General features: G+C 40.8%; 1 protein-coding gene across 15 annotated transcripts in view; it reads right to left on the reverse strand.

The window, feature by feature from the left end:
• Positions 1-21612, reverse strand: part of IL1RAPL2 (interleukin 1 receptor accessory protein like 2) — a 410823-nt gene that overhangs the window by 207091 nt on the left and 182120 nt on the right. The window contains exon 1 of one of the 15 annotated variants that reach the window (XM_085571064.1): positions 1520-4761. The exons of the other annotated variants lie outside the window; for them this stretch is intronic. Within the exon in view, the coding sequence (XP_085427190.1) occupies positions 1520-1529 (10 nt within the window). The 5' untranslated portion in view covers positions 1530-4761. Of the gene's footprint in view, positions 1-1519; positions 4762-21612 lie in introns of those variants that run through there. 15 annotated transcript variants of the gene reach the window in all.

Here is a 21612-nt window from a genome sequence, read left to right on the forward strand (position 1 = left end):
CTCCATGCACAGGAGCCTTTAGCAGCCTGCACTGAGCGGTGCAGGGCTCATCCCCATGCACAGGAGCCTTTAGCAGCCTGCACTGAGAGGTGCAGGGCTCAGCTCCATGCACAGGAGCCTTTAGCAGCCTGCACTGAGAGGTGCAGGGCTCAGCCCCATGCACAGGAGCCTTTAGCAGCCTGCACTGAGCTGTGCAGGGCTCAGCCCCATGCACAGGAGCCTTTAGCAGCCTGCACTGAGTGGTGCAGGGCTCAGCCCCATGCACAGGGACATGCTGCCCACTGTGAGTGCCCCAGCTCAGGATTCTGCCAGGCCCCAGGGGTGGGCACGGACTGGCAGAGCCTCCTCGCTGCCAGAATTACAGGCCCTGGGACTTCCCAAAGCAGGAGCTGGACTCAGAGCACCATGTTTAACAGATTTTGACATATCTATCCCCCATTAACTCAGCCAATGAACTTCTAACCCCTCCATATATTTGATCTTCATAACACACAGTGGCAATGAGCACCACAATTTACCCTCATACTTGTCTAAAACATACTGCTCTTACTAATTTAAATCTGCTGTCTCAGTCCTAACCAAGTGCCTTCTGGGTTTTTTATAATGAGGAACAATAAATATTTGCTCTCTAGTCACCTTCTCAAATCAGTTATTCCTAGTGTCAAACTTACTAGATCTAGGACAAAAATTTAAAGCAAATAATATTTACACTTTTTAGCTTATGAACTACAGTCTTCATGCTCATGACAGTGAAGCTAATGAAAATTTTGCTTGAGGAACTATGGATAAGACTACCAGATTTCTTTGCAGAATCAGTTTTGCTTTACTGAAATTTCATTTTAATGAAAAAGCCACAGAAGCCTTGGAGACATTGTTAGGTTGTGACCTGAAGTCTATGATTTTTGCCTACCTTTAATTAATAGTAATTAGCTTTCCTCTTGCAATATTGGTTCCACATCCTACCTTTTTAAAAGCTGTCAGTGCTGTCTCAGGGTACTACAGTTTTTATTAATCTATGCTACCACAAAACAAGATTCCAACTATTCATTTGCAAATGATGATAATAACACAAACATGAAAAATATTTGCCTAAGAATCTAAGAATGTGTTTGAGTCAGTCTGCCAAATACCTGAAGCCAAAAGTTGAAGATTATTGAAGTGGTTCTTAAATTCCATATTAAAGTTTTAATGGATTTTTATAATAGTAGATAGTTTATTTCCAGTAATTTTCCTACAGTTTAGGTAACCCACTTCTCAGAGGGCTACTTGTACCAGCAAGCTAAATAAGCCACCTTCAGCTAGTACTGGAAAAAATACTTACAATTCTATGTATAAAAGGCTGATTTCTTTTTCCACAAAGTTCTAGCAAATGAGCCTAATCTTACACAAATTTCTCCCTTTATTCTATGAAACCCAGCCCAGAGGTGTGATACCTCTTAGATATCCCATTTGTGGAGATCTTCATCACTTCTTTTAGCAACACTACCTTGTAATTTACCCAAATGCATCAGTCTCCCACCTGATAACATGGCAGTGGTTCTTCCCCAGCCATTCCAGGCATTTTGTGGCGGATTATCCTAAAGAAGTTGGGGTTTTTCCACTGGACTACCCTAATGTGAGGGCTTTGCACACCCCTCTGGGTCAAGGTGAACTTCAGCACAGGTGATTATCCTGGCAGGTGACATTAAAGACATATCATTGACCTCAGGAGTGCTCATCTCTCTGCAGGAGCCGTGCTTATTAACGCAGGAGCTAAAATGAAGAGGAAAAAAAAGACTTTTGAAATTCATGTCTCATCTTGTAAACATGAATGGATTTCAGGAGCTTCTAAAGAGTGCAACTATTATAGATCAGTTCTAACAGCTTCAAACAATCCACCACAATGCATTTCACAAAACCCTTTCGGGACCTTTTTGGAGTTCCTCCTCTTGCATTGTCACAGCCCCTGTTACATTGCTGCTCTGGGAGCACTTTCGGAAGTTTGGTAGGTGGATTTTTGACATAAGGTCAAAAACTCTTTATGACCAACTATAGAGATGGTTCAAAAGGAAGTAAAATAACTTTCTTTGAAGGTAGTTACCAATGGTGCTCTGCCCAGACAGACTGGATGTACTCAGTGTGCTCTGCAGGAGCCAGTTTTATTTCCCAATTCATTCTCACACACAATTGCCCTCCAAAAAACAAAACAAAATAAAGATTAAACAGAGAAATCAGGATGGTAAGTTCTTCAAAATGTCACTGCATAGCCCAGCCATGATGGCATGAGCCATGTGTGCATCTGGCATCTCCATGCTCTCTCTTCCAATCCATGGTGACCAGTCCCCTCTTCCACCACCCCTGCAGTGTCAGCAGCCACATTTTGGCTTCAAGCACCAGGACACTGGGAGCTGTGGATGAAGAAGAGGAGGAGGAAGGGATGGACCAAGTCCAGGGCTCACAGCTGAATACACAATTCAGAGACAAAACACCACACGAGGGTCCATGACCTGATTACACGCCAGAAGCTCTCTCAATCCACTGTGCATCTTTGGACAAAGGACTTTGCATCTCCACATTTATTTCCCAACATTTTTTCTCTCCATGAGACACTGAGCACTGATGTCTGACTATGAAACACTGCAATGCATTTACTTTGAGTATGAATAGGAAAGTGCATCCTTGCAAATCACTCCTTTTCTCTTGGAAGATGAAATTACAAGAACAAGAAATCCTTTCCTGAAATATCTCTGCACTATGTTTGCTTTAATGATTCAATCTTTTGACCACCTTATGGTTCTTCAAATAAAATAAAAATTAATGACCTCAAACAGAGTGCTGTGGTTTGTGCTAGGATTCAAAATTATTTTAGCTGTTAGACAGAAGGAAATCCTTCCTTAGAAGGGGGATGACTTAAAAAAATGCTGACAGCACATCAATGATACTAACAGAAATAACCATGTTCAAATTGACAACTTATGAGGATTGTGGAAATGCACTGTATCCATTAGCTCCTTCTCATTTTATTGACCATTTCCTACTCGGGCAGATTCTGAAGTGCCATGATACATCCAAGATGGGCTCTTAACAGCATTGGAAGGCAAAGATAGCACCAGAAATGAGCAGGTACAGCCATGTCACCTGGTTCTGGTACTAAAACAGCATTCATTCATTTACTGCATTCATTCTTCAAAGTTTCTTTATTTGTGGGCAATCTTGAACTCTTAGCTCTGCTGGAACACACACTAACACTACTGCCTCAGTTTTGGGACAAATTTAGGAGAAGACACCCTGCAATGAGTAGTCTCCTCTAAAGAGTTTCAACAATCCCCCTCCACCAATAGAAAATTAATACTAATAGAGGAAAGTGAAAAAAAAAAAACAAAAAAACCCAAAAACAATCCAATGGTTTACTAACAACACATTGCCACAAGGCAAGGGAAAAATAGTAAGTAACATGCTCAACACTGAACTATCAGAACTCACCCCACACACACAGAGGAACACACACACACATGAACAAAGGCCCAAAAATGCCTGAAGAATGTGGAAAGTGTTGAAGAAATACCCCTTCTTGACATGTAGTGGAAGATGGGCTTTCACTCTGAAGAAGTGGAGCTTCCATGAAGGAGTTCCAGCACGAGGCAAAAACCTGGAGACTCTCTGGTGTCAACCTCCTCATCACAGCAGACAGAGCAGCCTGGCTGGAGCCTCTCTGTGTTTTCTCTCCCTGGTTTGACTTTCCAAGGCTGGGGCTGGAGCAGACCAGCCCTGCTCCCACCAGTCCCACTCCTCCAGCCCTGGACCAGCAGCTCTTCAGTCCACCTCAAGGCAGCTTCTCTAAGCCAGGAAGGGAAAAGCTTTTTGCCTGGGCCAGCAAAACCAAGCTGGCCAACTGCACTGCATCACAGAGTACTTGAGCAGTGAGGCTTCACAAATTCCTGCCAAAAAGCCCAAGGCTCCTTCCTCCATGGCCCCACACACTCCTGGGCCCAAGTCTTCAGATACAGACAATACTTTTGGGCATAAAGCAGAGGATCATGGAATAGACTATCATCACAAATCACTTCAAGACAACTACTCGCATTCAACATGCACAAAACCCATTAAATGAGGTGTAGGCATCTCAAAAACATTTACCATTTTTAGAACCAGTCTGCAATGATGCCAGGACCCCAGTAGTGGCCATTCACTTCAAAAGCCCTAGGAGTTGGAGGGTTGAGCACTGCTGAAACTTTCCTCCTTTTTTCCCTAGGCTGAAAATTTTCTACCACTTTACAAGCTTCAGCTTTACCTTCAGAAACTATTTTAAACAAGCAAACAATGCAGCAAGTCCATAAAAATAAACTCGGCCATAAAGAGATTGCTTACAATAAACAAAACCTGCTGCAAATTCTCACTTGTGTTTGAGAATCTCCCAGGACTTTACAAACAATTCTGCAGACTCTAACTCCTGAACCCTTTGTTTTGCGTTTTTTTCTTAGGCATCTATCACTAGGATATTTAAGTATCCAACAGTTACAGAAAAGACTCAATAAATTATCTTTTTAGTTCTGAGTTCTTAGTACTTTCCAAGCATAGACTTCAACACATGAGATTTTTGAAAATGTATCATCTTTCACAGATCCTTTCCAAAGCTGCCTGTGAGACTACCAGACTGTGCTGGAAACAACAGATCAAACCAGTGTCAGCTGTACCTGGAAACCCTGTATTTACTGAATCTGAGAGATCCCATGACTCAGACCATGCGGCAGGACTTGCTGCCTGCCTGCTGGGGCAGTGACATGGCAGATGGCAGCAAGAGAGCTGTGTGCTCCCCACGGGTGACTGTGACTCACACAGCCCCACAGGTGTGTCCTCTGGGAGCCAGATGTGCCCCCACTGCAACATCTGGCCAGCAGCTCCTGGACACATCCTGGCACTGAATGGAGAAGTCAGACCACAAGGCTGCTCTGTGAAAACCCCCCAGCAAAAAATCTTCAGCAGATGGTGGAGCTGGATGGACCCAAGAAGAACAAATGTCCATGGAAGAACGAGTGGCAGGGCTGAGCTGACACCTCTGACCAGCACTGCCACAGCCAGAGACTGCTGAGGGCTTCACTCCTCCCTCTGCTCTCACTTGCAGCAAGATATTCAGCTGCTGCTCTTAAATCAAATGGGGGAAAAGGGGAGAGTGATGGTGGCTCAAAAGAGGAAAGTGCAATTAAAACATTCAGAAAAAATAGCTAGTAAAAATATCTAGGAAATTATTCATTTTTATTGACTATTTTGATTATTCAGACCTTGGTCAGCCTTGTGAATGTGCACTTGATTTTAACACTACTATCTGTAATCTTTTAAACCACTTAATTGCTAAGAAAAAATGAAAAACTTGGAATGAAAAGCTTGTAAATTAAACATACAGCCATCTAAAACCCCCAGCAAATGTATATAATTTAATATAATAGCCCTGAAATAGCATTTCCTCTGCTCAAGTTGGTACTTACAAATCTAGATGGGTGTAAAGGTTTCATTATCTAAATGATATGCTAACACTTTTTTGAATTTCACAAATTATATGTTGGCAGTAACTTCTATTGTACTGCAACTCATTTCAGTATGAAACCACCTTGTACAAAAACCAGCACTGGGATTTAAATTATTTCTGAGAAACATTACGTATTTCCTAAAGTATGATTAAGTTTAATTTGATGCATTAAAAATAATCTATGTTTAATTTTTGCCTGGAACTTGATAAGTCTTCTTCTTGGGGGTTTCCCAAAGAATTTTTATTACCTAACAAGGCAATTCTACCACAAGAACATTATTCATTAGAGCAATTTAAGTACTAAAGAAGCACCTAAATACATACTGATCTTAAGAGTTATTTCTGTCGAACAGCTGGACTATTGTTCATGTCTCCCTTTTTCTGACTTCTTAATTGCTAATGTACACACTAGTACTAGCTGTACTAGCAACCTCTGTACAGTAATAAAGAGGTCAAAGCTGCTTTCAGATTTTAAGAGTTTTGGTTATTATGGTTGCAGCTTAATGAATCATCTACGAACCACAGCACAGATTTATACCACACAACAGCAAGCCGAGAAGCAATTCCTTTGTCCCAACATATCAAAAGGCACAACAATCAACTCTGCAAGAGGAGAGGTTTGTGCTTCTCTGAGCTCTGAATGGAGCTCTGGGCAGGCAGTGGAGGTGATCAGTAAGCCACTTCAGCTGAAATTGGGGTTTTCAGGTCCTTTGTTTTGTTCCTTTGCTCCTCCATGGTGGCAGAGAGGGCTTGTGGGCATACATATCTTCTGCTGTGTGTTACAGGGCCTGACTGGCATCACTGTGTCATCTCATGACACAGAAAGAAAATGAGGGTTTTGTTTGGAAGGAATCATAGTGGAAACTATTGATGAGCAGGTATTTACTTTAAATATTTGTAAAGTAAACATTTGTAAACCCAGTATCTGAAGAAAAAGCATTTGAAAACCCTCCCTGAGAAGACCAGGGAGTGAGTAGAAGCAGCAAGAGAAATAGATGATAAAAGCAACCTGTCTCTGAGGTTACCCCAGCACACAGGCACTTAATCAGAGATGCCCTTGCAGTGAATTTTCCTACCTGAGCCACACTGCTTGCAGAGCTCTGCAGCTGCAGCCTCCAGCACCGGGCTGCTGGCAGCATCACTCAGTGCAGGCATTGTTTGCACCATGCCAGAGCAGCAGTGCTAGGTTTAAAATGTGAGGTAACTTTCAGGGACACACACATTTGCAATTCATGACTTCTTTTCACAGGCCTGGCTGCTTTTCAAAGAGGTTTAAAAACCAGATGTGGAAAATAAAATTGCTAAAATGATTTGGCAACTTAATAAAGGGGTTCTGCATGTTCCCAGGGTAGATTTTCAACAACAGAGCACAACAAACACATGAGAAAATGCTTTCAGGGCAAGGGAGAAAGGCTTTGAAAACTTAGCACTGTAGGAGAATTAAATATAATGTTTTCTTTATATGATTTGGTTTTTGCATTAAACATTTTTGTCTATCTCCATGTAAACAATATTGAGAGGTTAAAATTCCTATTTTCTGGGGGGAAAGGATCAATCTCAGTTGCATATGATTTCAGTTCTGAGTCTTGGTTATGCTGTCTTGTCTCACTTCTAGAAGATCAGGCAGCATAATGTAGAGGCTCAATGCTCCAACTAAGAACAACATAAACCCCACAATTATTATCAATATGAAACAAGTTTGTAAACTGGGAGTGAAACAGGGACAACAGTGCAAAAATCAAGAACAGAAAACAACCTTAGACAGCACTTGCTGTCAACATAATCAAACTTGGTCAGGCCACCAGGTCATAGTGGTTCAGATACCATGAGATCCACCCTTGATTCCACCAACTCTACTTGTCTGGACAATCCATAGCATTCTACTTGCCATCTCAATATTTTGTCCTATTTTTCTTTGTCCAGATGTTTTTTCCCTGAAACATCAAGCTCAAAATGGAAATACATTCTACAATGTAAACCAAAGAATGGTGCCAGCTGAGCACCCTCTGTGGGCACAGATGTTCTCCAGTGCAATAAAATCAGAAATTATTACAGGTGGCACTTGGGACAAAGAAGAACATCAGCTAGAAAAACCAAAGACAAACCAACCAGAAAACCAAACCCAAGCTGTTGCTCACAGCCAGTCTAAAAAGGCTTCTCTGGCAGAGTGCAGTGGAGATCATGTTCCTTGTGTTATGCATGACAGCGAAGTCACACCTGAAAATGCAGTGTAAGAAATAAAGCGGGGGCCTTTACACCAGTTGGTATAATCTGGCAGAATGTCACTGCCCCAGCTGTTCACACAGAAGTGAAGACAGAAAATCCCAAAAGCAAGCACAGACACACAGAAATGTGCAGGAAGAGACACGATCCATGGCCCACGGGAGCAGGGCTGGGGTGAGCCCATCAGGGCTGGCTGCCCTTGAACTTCATGGGCAGGGGATAAACACTTGGCATTTAGAGAACAGCTTGAAATGGTAATGCTCTCTAGAGGCATTTTGTGTGCCAAATAAATATTCCAAGTTTATATCAAGATTATTGTCACCTATTTAATGGCTCATTGATTTTAGAAGCCATACCAATTTTCTCTTTCCTTTCTGTTGAGGTAGTTACAGCAATAACTAACCATAAAAATTAGATAAGATGCTGAAGTGTGACTTTAATACATCTGTGCATTTGATATCCCTACTTTTAAATGAGAGATGAGTTAATGTCTGCCTGCCTTACCCACATCACCACCATTGCCCTATAAGAATCCAAAGACAGACAAGACAAATTGGATTACACTGAGCATGATTTTAAAAATAAAAATAAATACAAAATCCTTGAAACTCTACCATTTCTGCTATGGTCCTTTGAAGCACATATGAATACAAAATCAAAGAGCTGGCTCCCAGGGAAAGGCTCCAGCCTCAGAAACATGCGTGCTCTGAATGATCTCCATACCCCTCCTTCAGAACAGGTCAAAAATAACTCCCCTGTAGCATTTCCCATCAGATGAACAAATGCACAGCTGATTTTCACAGCATCAGATCCACTTTCACATTCTTATTTAGAAAAAATGGAAACTATCTGGAAAATGCAAACAAAGCACTGCTTCTCTGCACTTATCAAGCAGCAGGTTTCAATTTTTCATTTCAAATAGACATTATTCAATCCACTAAACTTGTAAGTGAAATATTTTAAGAAAAATGAGAGAAATAGAATCTAAAGAACACAGTGAGAGTTTATTCAGATATTCCAACAGTGAAAAATAAGAGAGATTTCATTTAGCAAAGAATATTCTTAGTGGCTTTTAATCTTATGCAGGGTCCAAAAAAACTTAAAAACCTAAAAATTTATTTACCCATAATAGGAAAAAATGTCTTTTCCAAACAGGCCAGCAAATTTCAACTCCTTGATTCATGTTTTCCCTTGATCTTGTTATTGCATCTTCCTTAATGCCCTATATAATCCTTTTTTTCCAAGTACTTGATTCAACAATAATTTGGGGGTTGTGGGCCATGCAGAGGCATTCAGCCCTGCTTCTTTACAGCATTATCTACCCTCTCCCTGACCCAGAAGGACTGCAGAGATTCATGTTTGCAGTGAATGCTCATTTCACATTTTCAGCCAAAACTCTAGTCAGTGCAGAAAACTTCCCAAAATTGCTTTGCAGCTGACCAGATGGGAGATCATCCAGTTTCTGAGGAACTGAAACCAGAAGGCCACTTTGTCCCTGTTAGAAGGCTTTTTTTTTCCCTGAAATATGGCATAATTTTCCCCAGAACAAGCATAGACAGTGCTGTATGTTGCATCTCACCCAGCAAACAGATCCATCCCCCAGCAGATCTGCAAACACAATCCCAGTAACACACCAACACTTCACTGGCCATCTTTCTGCACACACTTATCTCCCATTACTGTTTTAGTCTGCAATAATCGCAATGTTTACGCTATAAACATAAAGATCTTTTTTCCCTTCCTTACTTTGCATATCCTTGTTCAGATACACTACCTGTTTTCCTTACTCCTGGTACTTTTTTTGCTAGGTAATGTGGGTGACATTTGGGCATCTGTTCAAACATCTTTGAACGCCTTCCCAGCTCCCATGGTGTCCTTTGTGGCACTCTCTCAATTGATTTTATGGAATGATTTTCACAAATTCATCAGTCCCACAAAAATTTATTTGTAAAATTTCATTTTAGCAGCAATTAGCAGATCCAAATGGTTATTCAAAAATCTCAGTGGGTCTCTGTTTTGTTCTGCTGCATCTTCTCCCAGCACCCTAGGGATGCAAAGAACCTGGATACAACCCCTCTGACACAAACTATGCGTACTTTTGCAAATTCAGAGTTCCGCCCATCTTATACCTCAGGTCTGAATTGAATATATCAGATGCTGACAACATAAACCTCTCCCAACCTACACATGACCCATCATAAACTTGCTCAAAATCTATTTGCAAATGAGCTACAGGCCAAAAACTGCTCATTTAAGTAATGTGCTAAATGTTCTTGAATGAAACTTAGAGGAACACAGCTTTGGGCTGTCAGGCATTTTACATGCCCTCAACCAAAGCCATTTGATAATGACTAATTATCCTGAGCTTCATTAAAATTCAATCTCGATTATGATTATTACTGATTAAGTACTACTCAAACTCCACACTTCAGTACAGTATCTGAGATTCAGAAAATGAGTGGAGTGCCCATTGTCCATAGCAGCATTAACACACACTCAAGCCACAAATACAGATTCTAGCATGACATGTACAGGTTTCCAAACAAGTTGGATTCATTACTTTCATACAGTTCAATGATACTCACAATTTCAAAATTAATTTTGAACCTTCTTAGTCACTCATGAGCTCTGCCCCTTCTACAGCAGAGAGCCAGTACGTTTAGGTATTCACACATGCTGATAAGATCTCCCTAAGCCTCCCCTTGTCCAGGCTAAACTGTCTGAACTCCCTCAGCTGTTCCTCATGGAAGATGCTCCAGTCCCTTCAACTGTGGCCCCTTGGTGGTCTCTTTCCAGTATCTCCATGTCTGTCTTGCACTTGGGAGCCCAGAACTGGGAACAGCCCTCCAGGTGCAGCCTGACAAGTGCTCAATAGAGAAAAAGGATGACCTCCTGCAACCTGCTGGCAATGCTTCTAGCACAGCCCAAGGTACCACTGAACTTCTTTCTGGCAAGTGCACATTTATTGGCTCACGGTCAACTTGGTGCCCACCAGGACCACCAGGTCCTTTTCTGTAAAGCTGCTCTCCAGCTGGGCAGGGTGAAGTGATGGATGACTAAGGCTGAGCTCAAGGCTTTCACACATGAAAGGGTATATTCTCCACACATTGCAAAGGAGTGTTCAGTTCAAAAATAAGTATTTCATTTTGCTCGCAGCCCCTGACCCAGATGGTCTGGGCAAGAATGGTCCCAGTTTACTGACTCACTCACAACTTTGGTAAGGTTTCTAGTAAGCTCTTAATCAGCCACTGCTTGCCTGCCTTTAAAACTTACATGCAGCCAAAATGCTTGTTCATGTTGATGAGTCAATTCTAGTACGTTATTTGTACTTGATGTACTGAATATTAGTCTTTCATTACCTGTTGTACATCATGTATATAAAATTACATTCTCTGTGAACAAACTTCTTTGCAAATATAAAATCAAAGCAAAGAACATTAAGTTGAAACACAACTGATGGTGCAACATAAATCTCATTGCAAGGAAGAGGTTCTATTCTTGCTATTTGTTTTTCTCTCTATAATAGTAGCTATTTACTAGACCAAGGAGTAAATAATTTTTCCAATTCTTTACTGGTAAAACATGGTAGCACATAATAGCATGACTTTACTGTATTATTAAAAAGAGGGTCAGTATTTCAGTAACACTCCCGTTATCAATAAAGTTACTCGGCATAAGCTGAACATCCTGTGACTCTGAAATGTTAAAACATATCATTCCAATCATTTTTCTACTCCTTGCTAAGTACTGCTGCAACTTAAATTGCAATGTCAGCTGCCTAGATAAGGATTATGTAAGCCAAGGAAAAAAATAGTGTGAACATCTAACTGCAAGTCAGCATGAAAATAAATGACTCAAACATGGAATAATTCGGATTTTGAGACTGGCACTGCAAGTCACATCTGGGTCCATTTCTGTGCAAACAAAACAATGGCTTATTACAAAACTAAAAAAACCTACTGGCATTAGCTTCTGCAAAGAACAGATCTATTTCACTGAAATATTAATCTCCCAGATTGTGGTAGCATACAAGATGTGAATAGTAGGAATATTATCCACAGAGAACAGAGCTTTCATAGCATATCACAAAATTACAGTCATTTACAGTTTATTTAAAAAATTAAAAAAGAAAGTTTTGTAGATACGAAAGCAATCCAAGGACTGCCAACAAAAGAAATAAGAATTGGAAATCCTGCAGTATTTTTTTTTAAGAGATAATTTTGTTTTGAGAAGAAATTGTTTCAAAATGGCATGACAAGCTCAAGCCACAATATAGAAAATACAACAAGCATCATTGTTTCCTCTGTCATAAAATACTAGATATTTTGAAATGCTTAAATAAAAAGAAAAATTCTGAATTAAATTGGATGCTGCTTAAAAAGTCCCAAATCATCATAAGATCATAGGCTCCACAGAGCAATTAAGTGTCACTGCCATGAGTGATTGCAACATTGAGTCTTTAACCCATCAAAAAACAGCTGAATTTTGCTTCCTCATTAAATAGATCACTTTTGAGAAGGCAGAATTTCTTAAAATCTTACCAGTGGTCCCAATCTTGTTATCACTTCAGCACTCAAGTTCCTTCTCATGGGAATTATGACATTAAGTAATAAACTTGTCAGTTAAGGAACCATTGGTATTTATGTGTTCAGAACTGGAGGTTCCCAAGAAGAGCTGCACCTATAAATACACTGTTCTGAGCCAGGCAGGAATCCCTGCTGAACCTTCCCAGCAGCAGTGACACATCCCAAAGCAACACATTGGAAAGCAATGGAAATATACAGGAAGGTTGAAGGAGGGCAAGAAAAACACCTCAAAACCTTTATGCCACGAGCAAACTAGAGAAAGTCAAATGGGACAAGGAAGATGAGAATCAAGGCACTGAAATTAAACAGAGGTGCAGATGGATTGAGAGACTGAGAAGTGCCACCTTTGTGCAGCAATATTTTTTAATGCAATCACAAGAAAGTGTTCACGGAAAGTCTAATGGCTGTACTTAGTATTTGGACTAACCTTGTCCCCTAGAACAGTTTGGCAGTAATCATTCACTAAACCCAGTAAGTCTAAGTAGCTACATGGGGCTGTAAGCCAGATGGGCAAGCAGGAGAGCAAACTGGAAAGTGGACACTTGAGGTGGGTCCCAAGGGACCAGAGATGTCCAGATAAATGGGCTTGAGAAAAGTATTCAAGTCGTCAGCTTTGTTATGAGCTAATAGAAATGAATGTTGGTTAGCTCACTTACAGCAATGTAAACACTTCCAAGAATGAGGGAGAAACAGGGGAAGAATAATTTGCTCTGAGTTGTAAATCATGGGGAGTTTTCTTAATAATCTTCTGGTTCATCAGAAAACATCCTGCTCTTCTGATCACTGCTGCTGGGGGACATCTCCCTCAGAGGGCATTGGGGTCCTGGGGACTCCCCAGCTGAAGGGAGATGGAGCAGTCTTTTCAAGAGCTGGAACATGCAATAAAATGCAAAGGCATATTTAGGGAGCAGCAATAAAGAATACCTGAGGAAAACCCAGACTACTAGCACTTCAGAGGCTTAAATGACATGCAGTGCTAAATACATTAATTGCTTCTTGGAGAACTGATCTCTTGCCCTTCAGAGAATCAGAAGCTTCTCTGAAGGGGAACCAGGAGCACATGAACTGGATGATCTCCAGGAATTACCTCAGTGGAGGACAAAAACAGCCCACCCCAAAGTGCAGAAGCCATCATGGCTGAACAAAGAACTCCAAACTGAGCAGGAAAAGCAAAAAACAGCTAGGGCAGGGCAGGGCAGGGCAGGGACTGCCTGTCCAGAATGAGCACAGAGGCATTGCCCAGGCAAGAAATTAGGTAAATCAAGTCACAAGTCCCTTCCCAAGTGCTAGTATTGCTTTCCACAGGAATCTATTGAATGTCTGAAAAAGTTTACAGAGATACTGGACAAATTAATGGGTACCATAAGGGCTGTTAGGTACAAAAGAAGCACTTCTGATTTAAGAAGTCTCTAAGAAATAAGAGTTGTTTCTGTCTTGGAGACTGCTCTGATAAAACTGCTGCAAAAGCCAGCTGCCCTCTCACCCTTGTTAACATCCAGCCATGACTGGCCACTGTCACAGTGGGATACCTGTGATTTGGCATGGAACAGTCTTCCTTACGTCTCCTGGTCTGTGATCCACTGTGCTGTACCTGTACGTGCTGGATAGGAATTCACTCACAGTTGGAGGTCAGCTCCACTTTTCAGCATGAAAATTTTTAAAAGAGAAAATGACAGGAATTAGCACAGAAGGGAAAATATCTCTGTTCTCATGTTGAAAAAACATCAAGATTTCTAAGATAGAGTAGCCTGGCATCTGAAATAGTTTTCCCTCTGAAGCTGTTGACCTACTTTGTTAGCTATACAATTTCTTACAAATTTACTATATTATAACAGCTGTGTTTGTGCTGTTCTAGTGTCAGCACTTCTATTCTAAACCCCATTTTTTACACACTTCCGTAATAACTCAATTATAAAACTTGGGTAAAATGTGGCTCTCCACAAGCATTTTCTTCTCCAAAGTACATTTGACCATCCACAAAAATGCACCATTGCAAAATGCCAAATTGCCCACTTGGGTCTGATTTGTCCCCCAGAGCCTGGCGAGACTCTGACTGAGGGTGGCTGGGGAAGGTTTCTGAGCTCATCCATGCTGTCTGGAAACAAAGACCTGCTCCTGCCACTGCCATGCTGACTGCACAGATGTGCTGTGTGGCCCTGCATGGCTTTTCTGTGCTGCCTGGGTGGGTTTACACAGAGCACCCTACAGAGCTGCTCCACAGTCAGGCACCCCAACTGGGATGGCAACTTCATGGGGGAAAGTATGGAAAGTGCACAGCACTCAATAAAGGGGAGGCTTGAGCTGGGAGAAATCAGTGTAGGGAGGGAAAGAACAGAAGAAGAAAGGGGAGTTTGGTTTCCTATGACACCATTAGCAGTGTCCTTGCAGAGCAGCAGACAGGAATAAGGGAGGGGAGCCCAACAGCTGTACAGACAAAATGGCAGGAAGAAATCTATCTCCCCAGTTCAATTACAGCCAAGGTTTGTCTTTCCTAATTCCCTCCCTGCTTGCCTAGGACGCATCCTTACAACTCTTGGATCCCTGCCCCAAACTGGCTTGTAGCCCTCCCATAAGGTTTTCCTACTCTATCCTACTCTTTCTGCTAAAAAGGCACCAAAACCACATGAGATATTCAAGGTGCTGGAGCAACATAGATACGGTGGCACATGAGTGTTTCTCTATTTTGTTCCCTATTTCTGTCCTAATAACCCATAACATTCTGTTTGCTTTTCTGCCTGCCCCCGAGTCTAGCACCCAGGCAGTCACAGAGCTGTCTGCTGTAGACCAGGTCTCACTCCTGTACAGTAACTCTTTGCTTAAACACATCAGGCCACACAGCACATACTCCCTGATGCTACATCCACACATCCTCCATCGTGCTGTCCTTGGCACTGGCTGCACACAGCCTGAGCAGGGCACAATCACCAGGCATGGACTTTAGACAGAAGGCATCCTCTAGCAATGCCTCCACCTGACAGCACCGAACCCCAAAGGCCCCAAGCTCCAAAACATCACAAGGCTGAAATAAATCAGCCCTCTGTACATCTATGCTCAACCAGCTCCTTTCCCCACTTAAGTTTAATACACAAAGTAGTCTCCATACTGGACAGTTTCTTCTAAATACCAGATTACTGTCATTCTTAAAGATTTACTACTTTTCAGGCCTTATTTTGTTTTTCCTCAGTCTGGATTTGCTTTTGGAAGTCTCCAAACAGTCACTGGGCTCCAAACAGCAGTAGCTCATTTACAGTAAAATCATCAGAAAATCTTAATTCAGGAAATGGAAAAATATTAAGCAATTACCATTTGTCATATAAAATACATCTTGAAAACTTTTTATATGAAATGACCAATCTTTTTATGTGTAAATTATGTCCTACTGAAATAAATGAAATTCTGTGCCGACAAAATTAGGCATGACCATGTCCAGTCAATTGTGATTCAAACAAGTGATTCTCTTTGACTTCTTACAGCAAGAAATGTTGCTGTATACTAATTTTGATAAGTTACAGAAATTAGATTAAATTCTACAGTTCCTTTAAAAATATCACAGAAAACCTTTTATCTGCTCTTCCTTTCTTCAGATGCCATAACCAAGTGAATTCAGATACAGTCCATAAATGGATCTTCCAAGTCACTACCTAAGCACATGTGAATAGAAAGATGACAGGAAAACACTACTGATACAGCAGCAATGGCAAGACCATGTTAAAATGGAAATCCTGTAGGAAATCTCTTTGCACTACAAGAGAAGACCAGTAGTTAGAGAAAATCATTAAAGCCTAAATTGAGGAAACGGGTTACATTTTTCACAGCAAAGGGTAACAGATAAAAGTAAGCAAACATCACTAACCTTCCAGGAAGAGCCACCCCTTGTGCAGAGTGCAGATACTATCAACAGTGCAGGGAGGGCACTAGATTTCACAGGCACACTGCTATACTGGATAATGGCTTTGTAATCATCATATCATTTCCATGCACCATGCAGACAATGCAGTCACGCAAGTGTCATGATTGCATAATTGCACGATTATTAGATTAATCCACACAGGCAGCAATTACACTCACACTGCCACAGCCCACCCCTGCTGCCAGCATGTTGGCTCTGGATCTGCCATGAAGTCTGGGAAAGTGATGGGTGTGGGAGGCATGGGAATCCCCTCCTCTAATGCTCCTTCAGGACCTGCAGGGATACTGCACTTCCAGCTGTTTTGGAATACACCAATCAGCTGGGATGGCATGTGGCCCATTTGAAGATCGAGACTGTCCTCTACATTTGGAATTTTCTGCATCTCAAGAGAGATACTGGGAACATATACGAATACTATATTTGTACATATACAAAATATCAGCAAAGATTGACTCTTGAAATGACCCCTCAAAGTTCATATCCTTCCAGGCCAGCCCTTTATCCAGAAGCACCAGGTCTGCTTTTTTGTATGACTAAAATATATTTCAACACTGGGCAAAGACCACGAAGATTTCCTAAGAAAACTAGGACAACTTCCTTAAAACTAGGAGAAATTCAAGGTGTATGAGCATTGTAGCACATCTGGGCTGCATTCCAAATGACAAGGGCTAAGATAGGGGATTGGGGAATTTTATGAAGGTAAAACTTCACAAAGCTTGCTTTTGGGACCCATTTAAATATGAAACTCAGGGACCACAAACCTGTGGGAACCAGAGAAGAGATGTCTAATTCATTCCCACTTTTAAAGGTTTTTAAAAAAAAACTCCCTGGGGAATGCAGAGCAATACTTGTCTGAGTGTGAGCACCTCAAGAGCTGCGTGTCTGAGCGCTGCTCAAGGCTGACAAGCACAGCTTGCCTTACTTGCACAGTCCAGGGGATGTGCTTGTTATGGTAAATGCTGTCAGACTGTGTATATTAAACTCCGCTGACTTTAGGCAGAAAACAGAAGAGAAATGGGAACAGTCCTCACCGTGGTGTGTACAGCAGCCATGCAGTGGGCATCCTGATGGCACTGAAAATTATCTGAATTTGATTTGAGAAGTCCTTTTGATTACTGATAAAAAATAAGGAAACTTTTCAGTCCCTGAAATACAATCCCTATTCCTTCTCCCAAAACACAAGTTCTATTTTAAGACAGAACTGATCTTTAAAAAGCATAAAAGCTGTTTCACAGCCACACCATACATTCCTGTGAAGTGTGCATCATAAGCAACAGCAACTAAATTAACTTCATAACAATGTGGTGGGATTTCAAGGGAAAGAAAAACAAACAAACAACATTGTTATGTGAAGAGACACACTTTTTCATAAGATATCTGCCCACTGGATGAGAATAACCATGCTTCCAGCACACTGTTCTCACTCATTTAATAACAGGATACAATCTTGGATTGTGTATATGTTGACAGAAAGTAGAAGTGACAGAAAGCTTGGAAAGCTTTGATTTTACTATATGCTTGTTGGAATGGAAACACTTCAAGAGAACCTCTAGGCTGCTAAAATCTGTCAGTTGAACATCAAATAAATATAAATAAAATCAGGGTTTTTTTATCTGCAATAGAAATACCCCATCTATTTCCATTGTGAATCTGGTTTAGGTCTTTTCTGTTTCAGCCACTTCATAAGCCTTTTTCTGCTTTGGGGATGCAAATATTCTGCACCTGCCAAAGAATATAGCAGCAGTACCTCAAAGTTATGCCAAACCCCCTGCACAACTGGAATTTGAAGTCCAGAATCTCAAACAAGGCATGAAGAGGATTCAATGCTAAGGGGCATGAAAACCCCAGCTGAAGACTAACCCACAAAGACAAAGACCATGATGAACGTGGGTTCTCCTTACTATGGACAATATTCAGTAACCTGGAGAGAGCCCTGCTGTTTCTTCAAAATCAGCATCAATCCTTAAAGCTGCATTAAGTTCCATCTTTCTGAAACAGGATGGATTAATAAGGGTAAAAACTAAATTCCTAATGCTATGAAATATGCTCTGTTTTTTTTTCAAAATCCTCCAATCATAATAGCTATCTCTGACAAACACAGGCTACTTCAGTGCTTAACTTTGAACATCTTAACTTTCTAAGCTTAATTTCATAAACACACAAATGCATATATACCTTCTAGACAGAGGCAGTAATTACAGCTGGCAGCTCTGAGGGCATTTTACATGTTTCAGTAATAAACCTATCTATCCCTATTAAATATTAATGTACAATCTCTCCCTATTACCTATTATGTCATCAGTCACATCACTTTAAGGAGGAAGGTCAGCAAAAACAACATAACAAGTTTTTTGTCCTTTTTTTTTAAATACAGCCTGAGCAGTTCAGAGATGTTAATAAAATCCCTGACAAGAGAAGCACTATTTATTAAAAGGACTGGTACACAAGCAGGAAAAACAGAATGTTTTCCAGCTCCAGATTTACTTATCTGTTGTATAAATAACAGGGGCTAGGAAGGACAGGGAAAGGAAGGGGAAATGAAAATAGAGCCTGGTCAGTCTCTGGGCTGGGATGTGCCAGCCCCTCCACGGGGACTTGGAGAAGCCTCCACTGGAAGTTGGTGCCACTCCACAAGGACACCCAAGAGCCAGGTAGAGCTGTGTGGGTAGGAGAGTGGCCAGATAAGGGCACAGCTACAACCCACAAATACACCTGTATTTGAGAAGACTTGCAGAGGCTGCCTTCCAGATCTGCCACAAACCTGAGTATCTTCAGCTGTCATGTTTCTCTTTATCTCACCATTTATTTCCATGTTTTCCTAAACAAGAAGGATGGCTCTGGCAAGTGAGAGCACATATGATACCCACAGATATTGTGAATAATTTGAAATTATTATTTTCATTTTATAACTTCTTAATACAGTCTTGCACACAGTTCATAAGCTGACTCACTTGACACTCAGACTCCTCTACTCAAAAAAAACAAATGCCAATTTTATATAAATTGAGATGTTTCACATAACTATATTTCCCACAAGCAAATGGAAATGTGTCCTTTTACGTTTGACATTTTTGGACTAAGTATAAATTTCAAGAAAACTCATACTATTACAGACACTTTAGCTTCCTTTTCACCAGGTGTTTTTGCCCAACTAACTTCCAAATAATTTTTTGAAATTGCTATTTTTTCCCCTCTTGTGATAACTTCTGCAAAACACAAAAAAAATTCCTTTAAATCATAAATCATAGGAGAAAATTCCTGTTTTGGAAAGGTAACTACATTTGAATACAAAAACACACTTGCATATATATATATATATATATATATATACACACACACACACATACACTTATAGTCCACACCGCTTTTTTTTTTTTTCTCTTTAGTAATTCAAAAGCAGTTTTGACAACAAATTTTGAGTCAGCTTCAGTGCTTATTACTGCCTTCAATTTTCTTTTACTAGGGGATATTGCTCCATTAAATCAGTGTCTGCAAGATTGGAGTCCAAGAGAATTCTATCCTATTTCATGCTTCATTATGAAAGATTCATACAGCCTTACTCATCATGTTTCTACAGTCATCTACATCAGCTTTAGCGTACTAAAACGCTGCACGGTACCAAGTGACACGTTGGAATGATCAATCAAATTCACCAGCTTAAACGCTCTGACAGTGATAGGCAATCTTACTTTGGTTAGGGATAAAGACACGTCCTAATCAGCACACAAGGGCCATCTTTAGAGTGGTAATTAGCATTCACCAAATTGCAATGCTAAGTACAAAACGTTGAAGAGTGCCCTGGAGGCAGAAGTACAGGAGAGAGATTACCCACAGGCCACAGGCACTGGAAGATGTCTTTGTGCTGGAAGAAGTCCTGCAGTGATGAGAGCACCACATGTCTGAGCCTGTTTTCTATGGGAAAGGGTGGTAATAGGATTAGTTTCCACAGGACGTGTTATTAAACTGCCTCTCACATACACACCTTCCTCAATAAAAACCCAAAAACCAAGCAAACAAACAATCACAAGCCATTCCTGTGTGAGACAGGCTGAATTACTTCAGCTGCTATATTGTTTCACCTTATTTTTCCATTGCATGGAAGATACCTTCAAAGAAACATAAAATAGGGCTGGAGCTAGAAAAATCTTCATTTAACATTGTACATTTTGTACCTCAAAAATCTGTCTGTAGATGTGTGTATATGCAGAGGAAAGGCTTAGACTGGATATTAGGAAAAACTTCTTCACTGAAAAGGTTGCCAAGCACTGGAACAGGCTGCCCAAGGGAGTGATAAAGTCACCATCCCTGGAGGTGTTTAAAGACTTGTTGATGTGGCACCTGGGGACATGGTTTAGTGGTGGCCTTGGTAGTACCAGGTTAGTGGTTGGACTTGATCATCTTCAGGGTCTTTTCCAATCTAAATGCAATATAATACCTAACAGTAGGTACCTAAATATTCAAGCATTTGAGGGACAGTTCCATACCACACTGATACTGGGAGAAAACAGATTGTTTCCCTACCACAACTACTATTTTTATCACTCATGCTATTTCCTGTTTCTGGTCTTGCTTCTTGTTTCTTGCTACCTTCCAGTGATCTACATTTCAATGTATACTTTTGTGTCATTATTTTACTAAGAGAAAAACTTCAAGAGACTTTACCAGGGGCTTCATTTGCATTTAATGAATCCATTTAATTGCCCTGTGGGCTAAAAACCAAATGATAAAAATTTTTAATTCACGGTGACATAGGGGGATGTTAACCCCATTAGCATCAAAAAGAAATGACCAAGTGTCAAGACAGTTTTCACAGTTCCATTCCTCTCCTTCCAGACCAGTTAAAGCTCCCAGAATTAGGTTAGTCAGTGGTGCAGACTAGTTCTTCAGTTAACATGTCCAATGGTTCTGTTGGACATGATGCATCAGTCATGCTCCTGGATCCAGTTACTGGAAATTCAAAACAAGCAAACCAAAGGAATGCACAAGGAATTCTTCACACTTGAAAGCTCTTTGTGGGGAGGAAAAAAAAAAAATCCTATTTTTTCCATTTAAAAACAAGTTCACATGGTTAAAATGGATGAGATGAGAAGGATAGGTATTTTCTGCACTATAGCATTTGTCCTTCTCACTATCATGACACAAGAAAATTCAAGCATCTTTGTACCAGTCTCAAATTTGACTAGATAAATCACAGGATAAGCACAGGCTTTTATGATACTCCTCAGAGATCAGTCCCATAAGTTTGGCTGGGTCCTCATCTCCTCCTTGGTCTCATTTCAACAAAGCCTCCCTGATGAGCAAGGAGTCATTCCAGGCTGGCAAAATCAGTGTTGCTAGTGTTAGGAAAACCTTACTTCAGCCTTCTTAGTTCTAAGTATCTACTTTTCTTC

Source organism: Lonchura striata, chromosome 4A, assembly GCF_050655825.1.
Source record: "Lonchura striata isolate lonStrDom1 chromosome 4A, ASM5065582v1, whole genome shotgun sequence".
Classification (NCBI taxonomy): domain Eukaryota; kingdom Metazoa; phylum Chordata; class Aves; order Passeriformes; family Estrildidae; genus Lonchura; species Lonchura striata.